At 37.4% G+C, this 16,018-nt stretch overlaps 1 protein-coding gene across 3 annotated transcripts in view; it reads left to right on the top strand.

The window, feature by feature from the left end:
• Positions 1-5,962: 5,962 nt before the first annotated feature.
• LOC131324461 (rRNA biogenesis protein RRP5) overlaps positions 5,963-16,018 on the top strand; it is a 43,691-nt gene continuing 33,635 nt past the window's right edge. The window contains exons 1-13 of one of the 3 annotated variants that reach the window (XM_058356424.1): positions 5,963-6,293; positions 6,458-6,666; positions 7,887-8,030; positions 8,215-8,394; positions 9,022-9,121; positions 10,997-11,115; positions 11,244-11,366; positions 11,458-11,529; positions 12,156-12,248; positions 13,592-13,705; positions 13,780-13,902; positions 15,523-15,708; positions 15,868-15,942. In XM_058356424.1, coding sequence (XP_058212407.1) covers positions 6,119-6,293; positions 6,458-6,666; positions 7,887-8,030; positions 8,215-8,394; positions 9,022-9,121; positions 10,997-11,115; positions 11,244-11,366; positions 11,458-11,529; positions 12,156-12,248; positions 13,592-13,705; positions 13,780-13,902; positions 15,523-15,708; positions 15,868-15,942 — 1,713 coding nt within the window. In that variant the 5' untranslated portion in view covers positions 5,963-6,118. Of the gene's footprint in view, positions 6,294-6,457; positions 6,667-7,886; positions 8,031-8,214; positions 8,395-9,021; positions 9,122-10,996; positions 11,116-11,243; positions 11,367-11,457; positions 11,530-12,155; positions 12,249-13,591; positions 13,706-13,779; positions 13,903-15,522; positions 15,709-15,867; positions 15,943-16,018 lie in introns of those variants that run through there. The other 2 variants (XM_058356425.1, XM_058356426.1) reach the window with 2 other exon arrangements.

Genomic DNA, 16,018 nt, shown 5'->3' with positions numbered 1-16,018 from the left:
CTCTACCCCATTTCTAGTTCTGATGGAAACCCATCTATTCCAATCATATATATCCAAAGGAGCAACTCATATCTGTGTTCTCGAATCAGCCAAACTTTATGAGTTCTATAGTGGAAACAGTCGAAAACACATCTCCAAGAAGAAAATAATTGATATTTGAAAATCGTGGGTATCGACTGTGGGTTTGATTTATATGAACTATAGTGGAAACAGTCGAAAACAAATCTCCAAGAAGGCAAGAATTGATATTTGAAAATCGTGGGTATCCACTGTGGGTTTGATTTATATGAACTGAATCATGGGGTCTTGTAATTTCAATCAAAATATGTGAATTTGTGTTACCTCCACTGATTTAGGTTTTGGTTGGGAAAATACAATACCAATTTGGGTTTGATTTGGAAAAAATCGGAACTAATTTGGGTTTGCCTTTCAAAAAAAAATTGGTGGTGGTTGCTATGGGGGTTGAGGGGTGATGGTGCCGGAGATGGGGGATGGTGGTGGCAATGAAGAGAGTAAGGGATTTATGGTTTGTGAATGACAGAGAATTGAGGGTTTTCAAATTGATTGATTGAGAGAGAGAGAGAGAGAGAGAGAGAGAGAGAGAGAGAGAGGTGGGTATGGCTAGGGGTGGTGGTTGTTATGGAAGTTGAGGGGTGCCAGTCCTACCAAAGATGGTGGGATGGTGGTGGGCCTGGTGGCGATGAAGAGGAACGGGAGAAGGGGAGATGACATATTTCAATAAAAATGATGGTCTATTTCAGTATAATAAAACATCAATTTCATATATTGACTTGTCCTTTTTTGGACGACTAAGGTTGGTTGAGTTTCAATGGGAGATGACATTTATTAAACAATATATAACTTGGTCTTTATCAATAAAAATGATGGTCTGTTTCAATATAATAAAAAATTTGTTTCATATATTAACTTGCCCTTTTTTAGCCCAAAGAAGGTTGGTTAAGCTTGAATGGGAGATGACAATCATTGAACGAGATATGACTTGGTCTTTATCAATAAAAATGATGGTCTATTTCAATATAATAAAAAGTCTGTTTCATATATTGACTTGCTCTTTTTTGGCCCAAGTAAGGTTGGTTGAGCTTCAATGAGAGATAACATTCATTGAACTCGATATGACTTGGCCTTTATCAATAACAATTATGGTCTATTTCAATATAATAAAAACATATGTTTCATATATTGACTTGCCATTTTTTGGCCCAAATAAGGTTGGGGCTTCTGACTACAAACGGTGCCGTTTTATATTCAGAGGCAAAATTGTCCCAACTGTTCCACCGGGGTTATGGTTACCATGTATTTGTCATTCAAAGGCTTCCTACCATGTATGAATCATTTCGAAAGTGTAGCCCATGAAAGTGGCAATTAAGCCTTTCGTACACTTCTGTCTGATAATTCTCCCAAAATAAAAAGTGGAATGCCAACATGTAGATGTTGATTTTTTTGTTTAGTTTTTCTAATATTAGATCATACTCCAGATTGAACTTTACTTTCCCGGTATATTTTTCACTTCCAAATTTTCATCGTGTTATTTTGTATGAACTAGAGGCCGGGCACACTCGATGCATGTGCAAATCAAATTCTACATGTTTTGTCAAAACTTGATCAAACAAAATATAAGCGGGAAGCTATTGTGCATTTTGTCAAAAAACGGCTTGCACACGTATCGAATGTGCCCAGCCTCTCATTCATCAATTCATTCATCAATTAACGTGTTTAAGGAAGTTATGAATTTGCCGAGGTCATGATTCTATGTTTGTTTGACTACTTTTGGCCTAAAGATCAACACATTTTTTAAAAGCAAAGGGTGGTTTCGGCAGAGCCGGCTTATAGCCAAGGCGAGGGAAGCGGGCGCTTCTGGCCCCCGAAAAAAATTAAAAACGAGGGCCCCCAAATTTTTAGGATTCCTATATATATATATGTATATATGGTCACAAAAAAATTACACTAGCCTCCTTTACACAAAATAGGCTCAATTGAAATTTAAGGGCCACAAAATAGGCCCAAATTGTGGACTATACCGGTTACAATTGCATCGGGGGAAAGAAGCTTTTCAAAGTTGAAATTGATCAAAAATTATCTTTGGTCAACTATGTCTCAAGAAAGATTAAATGGATTGGCTATATTGTCTATCGAGAAGGAATTGGAGAAGAAGTTTGATTATGGAGACTTTAATCAATACGTTTGCAGCAAAAAGTGCGAGAAAAATAATTTTCAAATAATGAATTTTGAGGTATGGTAAATTTTTTGTATTGGTTTTTTTTATTTTTATGACTCTTTGTAGACCATTTTTATATGAAAAATATAGGGTGGCCTCATTCAAAAGGTTTGCTTCCGACCTCCAAAACTTATGAGCCGGCCCTGGGTTTCGGTACTTCGAAGATTAGTGTTGTTTCAAAGGTATCTAAATTTTACTTTCTACTTTGGGAGTCTTAGAGAATGGTTCTTTCAGATTTCCTCTATTCTTATATTTATGACAACTATTTAAGTATTTAGATTGCGTGTATGTATATACTGAGATCTAATGAAACGTAATAGTTTTATTTTTGCAATAATCAGAGGGAAGATGGTGTGTTTATTAGGTCTTTCCCTGCCTTTCTTTTATTTTATTGTTTTGTCAATTGTATAAGAGAAATTATTCGAATGTTGTGTGGCTTGGCCGTATGGTTTGCCTGAGACTACTGCATTACCAAAACGGTCTTTGTGTTCCTTTCTTTTTTGTTTAAGAGTTTGCCACTGCGTTGTGATATTATAGTTGGTTAAAGAGTACTCCTCATAAGTAATTTGAAGTATATACTGAAAAAGAAGACCTGAATGCTGTCTCGTCGGTTTCTTTACCAATCCTTTCGAGGAAGGACAAACTGATCTGGCATTTACACTGTCAAATCAGGCTACCACTTGCCTTTCGGATAGAAGATGGAAGCCCCTCGAGACGAACCAGGATCCTCTTTCAAACCTGTTGGGAATCTGTGGAAAATGGTTTGGAAGCTCGAGGTCCCTAACAAAATTAAAAGCTTTTGGTGGAGAGTGTGCAAGAACAGCTTGGCAACAAAGGAAGATCTCTCCAAACGCAAGTGTTCCCCATCCAGCTCTTGTCCTGTCTGTGATTCCCAGTTGGAAACTGTTGAACACCTCTTGTTTCTCTGCTCTTGGGCAAGAGCGGTTTGGTTTGGCTGCAATATTCAAATCTTTAACGAATCTGGATATCCATGCTCTGCCATCAAATGGACCTCAGAAAATTGTGAATCCCTACCAGCTTCAGAGGCATGTGAGTTTTTAAGTTCGGTTGCTTTTACGGCTTGGTTCATTTGGAAAGGGAGGAATAATGTAATTTTTCGACATGCTAAAGTGGACCCAATGGAAGTAGTAGCAAAAATTTGCTGTGCTAAATTGGAGTTTTTAAATAATTATGGGATAACTCAAGTCCATAGGGATAACCCTCCAATCCCTGAAGCTAATTCTAGTTGGAAGGCTCCGGACTCTTTACACTTTCAAGGTAAACTGTGATTTGGCGGTAGCTCCTAACAACAGTGAAGGTAAACTGGCTGTCATTCTCAGAGATTGGAAAGGGAAGCTGATAGATGGAGTGGTCAAATCTGCTAGTGTTTTCTCAAGCTTGGAGGGAGAATTGAAGGCCATCCGCGAGGCTTGCTTTTTAATGGTTTTGGCTTTGGGTCTGAAAGGAGCGGTTACTGAAGCTGACAATCATCATGCCATTTCTTTGAGTGTCTCCTTGTTTGTCCCTCCATGGAAGGTGGGTGCGTTGGTGGAAGATATTAGGGAGTTTGCTTTGATGGGTGATATTTCGTTTAGCTGGGTTCGCCGTGCTGCTTAATTCAGGAGCCCAGGGGTGGCTGCCTTAGAGCATCTCCAATCCATGCGCTATTCCTCTATTTGAGAGTATGGAATTCTTCCAATCCATCCTCTCAAGTCTCCTCTATTTGAGAGGATGAGATTTTGATCCTCCATATTTAGAGGATGAGAGAAAATATGAAGGATTTCCTCTAAAATCACTTTATGAATAAATAGAGGGTTTATGGTTGGAGTAAAGATGAATAGTAATTTTTTCTAAAATTACTTTATGAATAAAATAAAATATTTTGATACTCTCAAATAGAGTATTGGATTGGAGATGCTCTTAGCGAAGGAAAATTATCTCCCTTTAATTGGGTGTCTTTTCCCACTGAGTCTGTAATGTCGCTCTTGATTAACGATTTTGCAAAATAGCCTTGAGGCAGTTTTTGACATTCTGATCAAACAGCTTTTCAACTTTAAAAAAATCAACAATCATTTTTCAGCACTTAATTTTTCGATTTTCAACTTTAGTTTTCAATTTTATCCTGCAACACCTTATTTGAGCTCTAACACTAAAAGTATTAAGGATCGCGATCATTGAGACAAGAAATTTCAAATAAGAAGTTGAAAACTCAACTAAATCTTGTTATTTATTGCTATCAAAATAGGTCTATATTACTTCAACATTTTTTGGATTTCATGCTTGGGCGTTCAGAGACATGTGAGGCTGTGATATAATTCTTTTACTTTTTCATTATAGTTACTTGTAGCCATTTGGCCTAGGTTTGCCCCCTTTTTTCCCCTCCTGGAGTATGCTCCTTGTAGGCTGGTTGATATCCTCAACGAGTTCTAAAAAGGTTAACCGTTTTGATCATCGACAATAACGTACGCTAAGTTTGATTTAACCTAATTTTTGCTTAAGACAATGGATAATATTGATGTTTAGATAAAAATTTGTTTAGCTTTTATCAGGATAAATTATTTGATTTGTTTAATTTGTTTAGCGTGTTTGTAAAAATATTTGGAAACATAAAGGATACTGGGCAGCCTTCCAAACAAGATTGGGGCGGTTTGCATAGAAGGAGAATAACTAGGAATGGCAATGGGACAGGTCGGGTTTTGGCATAACCCGACCCAAGAATTATGGCATGACCCTAACCCCACCCGGGTTATTTGTGGGTGTCCCTGTTCCCGCTCCGTTCGGGGGTCAGGTTTACCCGCCCCACCCCTTGAAAATTTTGAAAAAAATATTCAAAACTAAGGGGAAAAAGAAGAAAATAGTGTGTTATAATAATAACAACAACAACAACAACAACAATAATAATAATAATAATAATAATAATAATAATAATAATTATTATTATTATAATAAAAAAATATTATTATGAAATATAAAGGAAAAAATAGCTATTTTTAGTATAATGAGAAAAAGAGTGGGGTATAAATATAATTTCTTAAGTTTAATGATAAAACTATTGAAATAAAATTATCAAATTTTAAAAATAAAAATCGGGGCAGGGTAACATCAACCTGAACCCTACCCCACTTGATTGTTTTTTTTAATATCTCTCCCCGAACCCGCCCTGGTACTTGAAAATTTGATGAAACCCACCTTGATCGGGATGAGGTGGGGGCGGGGTGAATTGCCATCCCTAAGAATAACCGTCTTCACCTAACGTGAGATCACAAAAGTATTATACTAGTATAGATAAAAGTTGGAAAAAAGTTTAGATAAGATGGATAAAAAACAATAAAAACTGTCTTCTTGTATTTTTTTCCCCATTTTTAATGATTTATTTTGGATTTTTTTGTCACACTAATTCACTATTTAATTTGTTTTACTAGGTTTTTTTCATACTAGTTTACTTTTCAGATATTTTCATACAAATGATTAATTTAAAAAAAATTTGAAGCAAATTTGACAAAAAGTTTGAAAAAAAAAATAGTGACAATAATTCCAAAACAGTTTGCCCCAACACAACCTAACTCAACTTATTTCTCAATAATTTTTTTTTTAAAATGTCCACGTTCCAAACAATTTAAGTAATATTTTTATTTAAATAAAATATTCGAGTTTATATTTGTTTCTAAAATGAAAAAAATGACAAAAGACAAAAACCGCTTCTACTTTTTATCCCAAACAAACAAAGCCTACTGCTTCGTGCATATAGAAGGCCCGAAAGCTTTTCCCTTAAACCCTTCCAAACTCTCCGCCGCATACCGCCACCGTCGGCGACAACAAAGGCATCACTCTTCAAAACCCTAACAACACTGTCTTAGTCACTCACAAGTATTCCCAGCCAAAATGGCACCCCCTTCCAAGAAAACCCCGAGCCAGAAACCTAAGCCCGCCCTTAACCAACTCCAGAAGCCATCTCAAAAACCATTCAAGCCCAAAACCAAACCAGACGCCGCCCCCGCCGCCAAGTCTAGAGCCGTGGCTATGCAGCTCGAAGACGACGTCCCCGACTTCCCCAGAGGTACCGATTTCTACAAGCTTGCATGTATTTCGTATTTAAAAAGATCCCAATTAAAGTCAAAGGTTTCAAAACTGACCGGCCAACCGCTTGGGGTTATCTAGATATATGTATGTATGTGTGTGTGTGTGGATGCTTGGTTAAATTTTGTTGGGTTGTATGTGTAGGTGGGGGAAGTTCTCTGAGCCGGGAGGAGCTCGATGAGGTTCGGGCGGAAGTGGATGCAGAGTTTGAGGCGGAGGGGAGGGGGCTGAAGAAGAATAAGAAGAAGAGGGTGCAGAAGCACAGCCATTCAGCGGAGGATGATTTGGGTTCTCTTTTTGGTGTTGGGATTTCTGGAAAACTGCCTAGGTTTGCTAATAGGATCACATGGAAGGTATAAACTATTAATTCCGTTTATATTGTTGAGTTATAATGTGGGTATTGGTTCTGTACTCTGTCAAGTAATTGTTAAGAGTATCCGAACCTTCTGGCTTAAGTTTGAACATGTGTATTCATTTGGGGCGGGGCACAAAGATTTGATGAATAGGTAATGTTTGTCTCAAGTTTGGAGGGTTTGTGATAGAAAAGTTTGAATATTTGGAGGGGCTAAAGTAAAAGCATGATATTTTGGTGGGGCTATCACACTGAATTTTTCTGTAAATACCAAGGCATGCGTAGAAAAAATGAGATTAGTCAAAAGTTTGAGGTTGCCTGGCCCGTGCCTGCACCACTGTGTGTATTCTTACTATTCTAGTTGAATTTTTATCTCAATTATCCATTGAGGTTGTCAATGAATTTCGACACTGGGTTTAGAAGCTTTCTCACGATGCCTTGCCGATATCTATTTGTCATGAGCGTCTTGAAATAATTCATGTTAAGGATTTTACGTTTTAGTTGTTCAAGGATCCCGATCAAGTAGTTCTCTTCTATATGTAGTTCATCTTCTAGTTTTGCAATCCATATGTGGCCGAACCTCTTATGATATTGGTAAATTGAACACTAAATCTCTTCATTTGAATTACACACTCCGCATCTTCACAAACGAAGGCTTAACACTTCAGGAATTGGCTACTTTTTTACCAGTTAACACTTCATAGGGGGTAGGGTCAATGAGATTGTTGAGCAGTGAGTCGCTAAGATCTAGAAATTGAATTAGAGCTCTATAATCTCTACGTGTGTTGAATTGTTCTGTCATGAGGAAAGGCAAAGCCAAGCAGGGAATGCGGTTTGGGGTGGGTGGGTTGGGGCGTCGGGGTGGGCCTATGGAAGTAAGATATTAAGTGATCACATTGCTTGGTCTCTGTTTCATCAAACTAAAGTAAAGACTTTAAGCTGCTATATTTCCAGATGTGGAAATCTATTGGTGTTCCCTTATTCTTAAACAACACCTCCCGCCCTTTTTCTGGGATTGTATGCAACTTTTCCACGTACTGATTGTTTTTTTTTAAGACAGTCAGGTAAACAGAATTCTGTGTACTTTTTGCAAAATACCGTAAACGTTCCTTTCTTAGTTGCTATGCCATGACTATTCATACTTAAACCTTTGGATGTTGGATGCTTTTTTGTTTGACTGATGACTGACTTAAAACTTATTCTTCATGTCTGAATTTCCAGAATATTTCTCCTGGAATGAAACTATGGGGAGTAATTTCAGAAGTAAATGAGAAAGATATTGTAATAAGTCTTCCAGGCGGGTTGCGTGGATTAGTTCGTGCAAGTGAAGCATTTGATCATTTTTCGGATAATAAAATGAAGGTGGTGATTTACTTCTTCTTTAAACTTCTGAAAGGGTTATTTTTCATCTTTATCCGCTTTTACTGATTTGAAGTGGGAATACATCACTAATCATCATACCTTTTCCGTTTCTTACATATATGATGTGCTTAAATTTGTTTTGCTTTCGTAATTCCAGTCTGAGAGCTCTTATCTTCTGTTATTCCAGGATGTAGATTGTAATTCCCTTTCCAGCATGTATTACGTTGGCCAGCTGGTTGCTTGCATTGTATTGCAATTAGATGATCATGATGATAAGAAAGAGAAGGGGAAACCAAAGATCTGGCTTTCTTTGCGTCTTTCTTTGTTGCATAAGGGCTTAAGCTTGGATGTTATTCAAGAGGGAATGGTATGCAATTTTCATATGTCTCATTTTATCGGATTGGGTAGTTATCCTCATTGTTTTATTCTGTTTACTAGTATTTTTGTTACACTTTGGAAAAGAAACAAGCACCAAGGGATGCAGCCCAAGTATGCTAGACTTATGCAAAAAGCTATTCCTTGATTTTGTCTAAGCAGAAATCGAAAAATATAGTGTAGAATGATGAAGACTGGATGAGATTCAATCTTCCCTTGCTTGGCTTTACTAAATGCGAGAACCACTTTAAATTCTTAAATTGTAAAAGAGTGAATACATATTTAACCTTTCTTTCATCATTACGAAAAGGTGAGTACTTTTTTAAATTTGTTACTAAAAAAATTGTTTTCCCTATATCATGTCCGAATTGATACTAAAGCAACTGTATATACGTTTTTCTACTAGTTTAGATCGCGTCCCAAAAATTGTAACTTTATTTGTCAGCCAGAAAAACTACCCATTTGGGCTTCATCAAGAATCAGGTTGTTATAACATTGTGGTTGGCATGTCGTATGTCACTTGCAGTTAGCCAAACGTTTGTTATGCTTCTCTCTTATCCTGATGAACTGATATGAAATTTTGAATCACTAATTATTTTTTTCTGGTGTTTATTCAAAGGTTCTCACTTCATATGTGAAAAGCATTGAAGACCATGGTTATATACTTCATTTTGGATCACCTTCATTTTCTGGGTTTATGCCAAATAGCAGTCAGGCTGGTAATCATCAATAATCCAAATTATGTGTTTTTTCCGTACCCCATGCTATAGTTAGTCCTTGTTAAGTTCTTGTCTTTCGAATTCATGTTGTCCTCTTGTTGCCTCTGTAAGAGTGGTACTTGGGATTCTGGTGCCCTTGTGTTAGAAAAGTTTCAAGATGTGCATCACATCACCATATGTCCATCTAAAGATTCTTCTATAGTTATTGCTCACGTCTTAACTTGTTACCTTTTTGTCCAGTTGAATCAATATGTCATCTGCTTTTCTCTTGTTTTCTTTCTGTGGGGTTCTAGATCTCAGATTAGGTAACCTTCCTAGCCTCTGGTTTAGCTGGGTTCTCACCTAACACCTTCACCTAGCTTGCACAAGGAAGCACGACTAACAGACCACACCAGCAAGACTCCAGAATGGTCCTCCGGCATGGGGATCAGAAAGTGCAGAGCAAGTAAGGAAAGTACTAGGGTTTTGAGGTAGAAGATAGTGTGTACCTCTTAGGGTTGTCTCGCTTCCTTTATATAAATGTCCTTGCTTGCTCTCCAAGTTCAGTCATGTGCCAGGCACGCTTTGGCTGACGTCACTAATGACGTAGCAGATAAGGTGGTTAACGGCCTCGTGCGTGAGCTGGCACCCCATGTGCGCTCATGATTACTTCGTTGCACATCCGCTTCGGGTGATGTCACACACGTCACTTTGGATAAGGCAGGTACATGCACGCGGATGAGCTGGCATGCTTGAGTCTCTGCCGGACCTAGCAGTCCGGACGCAGGCCAAGACTGCCGATCGTCGTTTCCAATATAACTCAACAGATGAACTTATTCTGTCTGAGCACCAACATAGCCAAACCAGGTGCCAGAACCTAGGAGTTCAGCACCTGGCCCAACCTTCATTCCAGATGGGCCAACAGCCCTCAGCTGTAGGACCAGAGCATTACCGATGCTGAACCCTGTCACCGGGCCTACAAGTCCAGTTGGGAACTCAACTGTTTCATGCAGGACCTAGGGACTGGTCCCCGCCTCTCGCTGAGCGTAGTGATTGCGACCGTACTGTCTTATTCGGCCCACTACACTCTCTCCCTTTTCCTATTGTAAGCGTCTCTCTTATCGTAGTTAAGGCACTATATTTACATAGAATTGCGGGTACAAGCTGGGAAATGTAGAGTCCTATAGGACTATAGAAAAACATTAGGACATCAACACAATGAATTTTGTGAATAACTTTGCAATTTGCATTGCTTTAAACATTTACGGGAAAGATACCATATTATCAGTATTTCGTTTGATTCCAGTTTAGTTCTTGAGAACCTCATCTGCTGCTTAGGTCCCATAGAAAAGGACTATAGAATTGTAAATGGAGTAACTTTCTGCACTAGACGTCCTTTGGCTGTTGGTTAACCAGATCGTATGGTTTAAGGCCTAACCTCCTATTTTTTCTTTTTGACTTTTGGTTTCTGTCAACTTCTATCAGGTGGCTAAAAAGACAAGGAAAATGAACGGGAATTGCGATCTTTGACTTTTCGAAACTTACTGTGTCAATTTTTGAGTATCTTTGTTACATTCTGCAATCTTTTTTTGGAAGATATACATACTGATATTGTCAAGCCTGATAATGCCCCGATCAAAGCCATTGTTAATAAAATGGGTGGCATTCCCTTTATGCATTTTTGTTAATAAAATTACTTTTCAAAAAAAAAAAAAAAAAGGTTTGCACAACTGTTACCATTTTCTAAAGTCATCATGTAGATTTCTGGGCATTCTCACTTGTGTTTCAGCATTCTAGTAGTTCTTTTGGATTACTGTACTATTGCTGCATTAGTTGCCTAGGGTTTTGCACCTTTTTTATCTATTGTTTTTTTTTTTTTTTTTTCCATTTTGGCAGAATGCAGGGCCATTAGTATCAGGACTGGACACCTTTTACAAGGGGTTGTCAAAAGCATTGACAAAACTCGTAAAGTAGTTTATTTGACTTCTGACCCTGACACGGTGTCTAAATGTGTGGTATGCCTCCTGTCCTTGATCGTATACTTTGCTTGTTGCTTGTAGGATTCTTTTTCTGATGCAATTACTCTGCTATTTCTTTTGATCACCTATTACTCTGCTATTTAACATATCAATGTTGTACACAGACGAAGGAGCTTAAGGGTATTTCAATTGATCTTCTCATTCCAGGCATGATGGTTAATGCCCGTGTACAATCAACCCTTGAGAACGGAATTATGTTGTCATTCCTAACATACTTTACCGGAACTGTGAGTTTGCGGTGATGCGTCATATTTTTAGTATGAAGATCATGTTTATGAACTATCGAACACTGATTTTTTTGTTTCTTGTGTTTTACAGGTTGATATGTATCATATGCAAACAACTTTCCCCAATTCAAACTGGAAGGAAGATTACAACCAAAATAAAAAGGTCCTTGATCTTCCTTGTGTGCAAATTTTGATATTTTTAGAGCTTCAATTTTTCTACTCTAAAAGGGAATCCACTGTAGGATTGTTTTGACCTCTGGGCTTTCACTGCTGTTGTGCTGTCTTCAACTTTAGGATGAATTGTTTTATATGGGTATGCTTTCTATCGTAAGTTTGGCGTTGGAATAATTTCATGGATTCAAATTTTCTACTTTTAAAGGGACAAGTTTGATAAGTGTTCAAGAGCACAATTTGATTTTCGAGTTTAGGCAGATCATAAATATTATGTAAAGACTGATTGTATCTGCTGCATTGCTGCAATTAACATCTTCAGCACAAAGACTTTTGTTCTCCATCAAGAAATGCTCGCAGACATATTACTGAACTAACTAATAGTTGCCACTTAACCTTTTTGGAAAGTGCTTAGGCTGGAATGATATTATCTTTCTGTTGGTGGTTTGGTTTCACTTCTTCCTATATTTTTGTGACACTTCTTCCTATATTTTTGTGACTAAAAGTGTTGAAAACTTTATCCATAGAAGCCTTGGCCATTATTTTCCCATTTATTCTATCTCATATTTCCCGGAGTTTCATTTGGTACTTTGACTAATATCTGATTTCTGGAATTAGGTTAATGCTCGGATATTATTCATTGATCCTTCTACTAGAGCTATCGGCTTGACCCTGAATCCTCACCTTGTCCATCACAAGTCTCCGCCTTCTGTAAGTTTATTACTCGATGGGAATTCTTTGCATTGCCTAGAACTTCCCTAGCTGTGAAAAATTGGCACAAGCACATTTTATTCCTACTGTATTGTTATCATAGTTGTTAGAATCATAGGATTTACGATTCACGTCGTGCAGTTCGTTATGATCATTTGGTCATCAATACGAATAGGTTGCATGAGTCGAAAGTTGTTGTGTATCCGAAGTGAATCGATGAATCGGTCAATCCGCTTTGGATTTGCTGAATTTGACTTGTAGGACAAAGTATTCAAATTACTTTGTTAAGGTCTTCAGTGTTGTTATTTGCCACTTTTTTTGTGTTTGTTTTTCGTTTGCTCTCAAAAATAGATTCCCATCTCGTAAAATAGTGACCACAGGGAGAAAACGCACTTTGAGAGTAAATCGAAAAAGGCGAAGACAAGATTGCATACAATAGCCTTAAGAACCTTCAAAATCGAAAAAGGCGAAGACAAGATTGCATACAATAGCCGTAAGGACCTTCAAAGGGTTCGTTTGTACTTTTAATTATTTTCCACAAAAAGGGCAATAAATACGATTAATGAATTCGCATCTCTTGCTAGTTACAACCGAAGTATCTTACCTATTGGACCACGTAATTATCAATTGAAGGCCAAAAAAGTTCATATGAACAATGTATTTTTGTTGCCCCAATGCATAAATATACTTTTTTACATGTGTTTTAGAAGTCACGAATGTATAGGAGCAATCGAGGATTCGGTTTCATTCACGATTGGAAAAGGACCATTTAAATTCTCTATTCGATTCACGATTTGACAAGCTGGACTGCTATTTGGAGTAAGATTCAGTACTTGTTAAGGCTTGAGGAGCTGAACTCGAGTTGCATTGTTTTGAACTTGGGGTTGAATCTGACATAGAAAAAGGGGGGCAGAATCCATTTCTTCAGGATTTACATGTTAGGAAACAAAATTCTATTGGGCAGCCCCTATGCACTAAAGGCTCAGAAATCTAATGGTCGTTTTACAGTTGTATGCATGTTAGTTAAGATCCCCACTGATGTGTGCAGTGCTCTGTGCACATTATAGTTAAATTGCCTAAGCTGATTGGAATTGGTTATTGCTTTTCTGATGACTTTGTTGCAGCTTGTGCTCAATTTAAAGATTTCTTCTTCCTTCTTTCTTTCTATCACTCTCTTCAATTTCTATTTTTGGCCTTCTGCTCTTTGCATTCCTTTCTGATTTTCTCTTGCCACTAGTTGATCCTGTCTTTGGCAATAGAAAGTTGATATGCAATTTGCTTTTTGGAGATTTATATGTGATTTGCTCAGTTTTGAAGTTGATGAAGTTGAGTCTGATACGCAGCTTGTTAAAGCTGGGGATATATTTGATCATTCCAAAGTGATCAGGGTTGACAGAGGATTTGGTCTTCTACTTGAGATTCCTACCGCTCCATTTCCAACTCCAGCATATGTCAGCGTAAGTTCATCCCGCTTAAGTTGTGAAGGGCGGATTGATTCGATTTAGCTTGGTTGCTGATTTTGTGTTTGTAGGTATCTGATGTGGCTGACAAGGAAGTGAAGAAATTGGAAAAAACCTTCAGGGAAGGAAGCCATGTTCGTGTTCGGATTCTTGGATTTAAGCACTTGGAAGGGCTCGCTATGGGTGTTTTGAAGGTCGCTGTTACATCTTGTGTTAAATTTAGTCCGAGTAGGCTGAAGTAGTATAGTTTTTGTTGCCATTGTGTTGGTTCCATTGGTTGGGCTCTTTGGTGCATGATCTTGTATGTGTACATGTGTGTTTGGGTGTATGTCTCTACATATTTATTTCTGCTAGGTCTATGATGTTACCATTTGCTTAAGAAGAGAAAAAAAATTGCATTTCAAATATCAAAAGCTGGAGTTTTGGCTTCTCTTTGATGAACTAAACCTTTACTTCTCCGTACTTTTATTTTGTTGTTGGTGGAGCATGTTGCAATGCTTCTGGGTTCTCAATCTCATTGAAAGCATATCTTTATACAACGTGGCATATGGGAAGGTACGTTGTTGGGAAGAAGTAGAAGATTTCTTCTTTACTTGTTGAAACTTGGAACTTTTATCATTGCATCTATTTTGAGAAATTTTGAGTTTTTTTTTTTTAATATTTAGAAGCTGGTTTGTATTGAGAATTTGTTTATTGTCTTCCCTTTGGTAGCCCATAATCCATGGCTAATTTGTGTTTGTGTACATCATATGTGCATCGGGGTCTCCAATGTGAATACTTCTATTGATTTTCATTATACTTGTATAATGGGAATGTTTCATATTGAGCTCATGTAGATTCTGATTGTTCAGTATTTAAATAGCTCCCTAAGAGCATATCTGTTTGACATGGAATGGCAAGTGGATGAATTGGCATTTGAGCCAACTCCAACCAAGATGTCAATAGCCTAGATGTCATTTTACATGTCAAAATTTGACATGTTATGTGAAATCTTTTCTTTTAGTTACTTTACTCTAAAAAGCTTAACAAAAATAAAAAATTAAACAAGACTAAAGTGAAAACATACCAAAACAGCAAATTTGGCATATTGATTGGAGGGGGTATTTTTAGAGATGTCAAATTGACAAATAAGCCTTGAAAAAAATTTGACATCCCCAAATATGATGTCAAGGTTGGAGATGCTCTTAGATATTTTATTCTTATTTGGTCATGGAGTGTCATTTGAGCAGTATCAATGGTAGATTGCTCGTGGGTAGTGCTATCATAGTGATATTTGTGTCTCTATGGAAAATTTTCATTACTGTTCAATATTATCCGCAGATATCTTTGGTCATATCTTGAGCTGATTTGATCCGTCTCCACAAAATATGCACATCTCTTAGCCCATGCTGACTGTCTGCAGTGATCTTTTATGGGCAATAGATGGCTGTTCGCATGGGACGCCATTGCGTGTACCGATTGAAGTTTTTTGATAAAAATGAACTAAAGGATGAAGACTTTCTCAATCGAGTGTTTAGCAAATATATTCTATCTATATTATTTCTGAAATGACGCATTCCAGTGTGCTTTTACTGTTGAATTTTGTTATTTTTGTGTAACGCAGAAGGAATAATGTTTCAGTTTGAAAAATGAAGTAATGTATTTGTGCAGAAGTCTTAATTTCATTAGTGAACTGGTATCTTCTAACATACGTTTGAAAGCGAAAAAAATTGCTGTTTTATTTTGCTTACGGTTTTTTTCGCTTACGGGTTAGCATTCAATATGTGGCTTGGTGCTGCCATATGTTCTTATCCTTGTGGTTTGCTTCTCAACAGACTAGTGCCTTTGAAGGTTCAGTTTTCACTCATTCGGATGTCAAGCCTGGAATGGTGGTAAAAGCTAAAGTAATTATTGTTGATAGTTTTGGGGCCATTGTTCAATTTCCCAGCGGTGTGAAGGCGCTTTGTCCTCTTCGACATATGTCAGAGTTTGAAATATCAAAGCCTAGGAAGAAGTTCCAGGTTATTTTGTTAGAATACGTTTATTTTCTGCTGGTTGTTTGTTCTGCTTCATGAAGTATTTCAGAGGGCAGAGATAATTCTTTTCTACCTTGTTGAAAGAGAATTTTTTTAATTCTGGTTTATTTGGTTTAATACGTTGGATTCTGGTCATTTGTGCAGGTTGGAGCTGATTTACAGTTTCGTGTGCTTGGATGCAAATCCAAAAGAATCACTGTTACACACAAGAAAACCCTTGTAGGTTTTTTCAGACTTCATTGGTTTTCCTGTTGGCTTGGCATTTTATCTATTAAATACTCTTACACCAGCATAA

The sequence above is a fragment of the Rhododendron vialii genome, chromosome 4a (genome assembly GCF_030253575.1).
Source record: "Rhododendron vialii isolate Sample 1 chromosome 4a, ASM3025357v1".
Lineage (NCBI taxonomy): Eukaryota > Viridiplantae > Streptophyta > Magnoliopsida > Ericales > Ericaceae > Rhododendron > Rhododendron vialii.
This window is presented reverse-complemented; position numbering and strand designations above follow the sequence as displayed.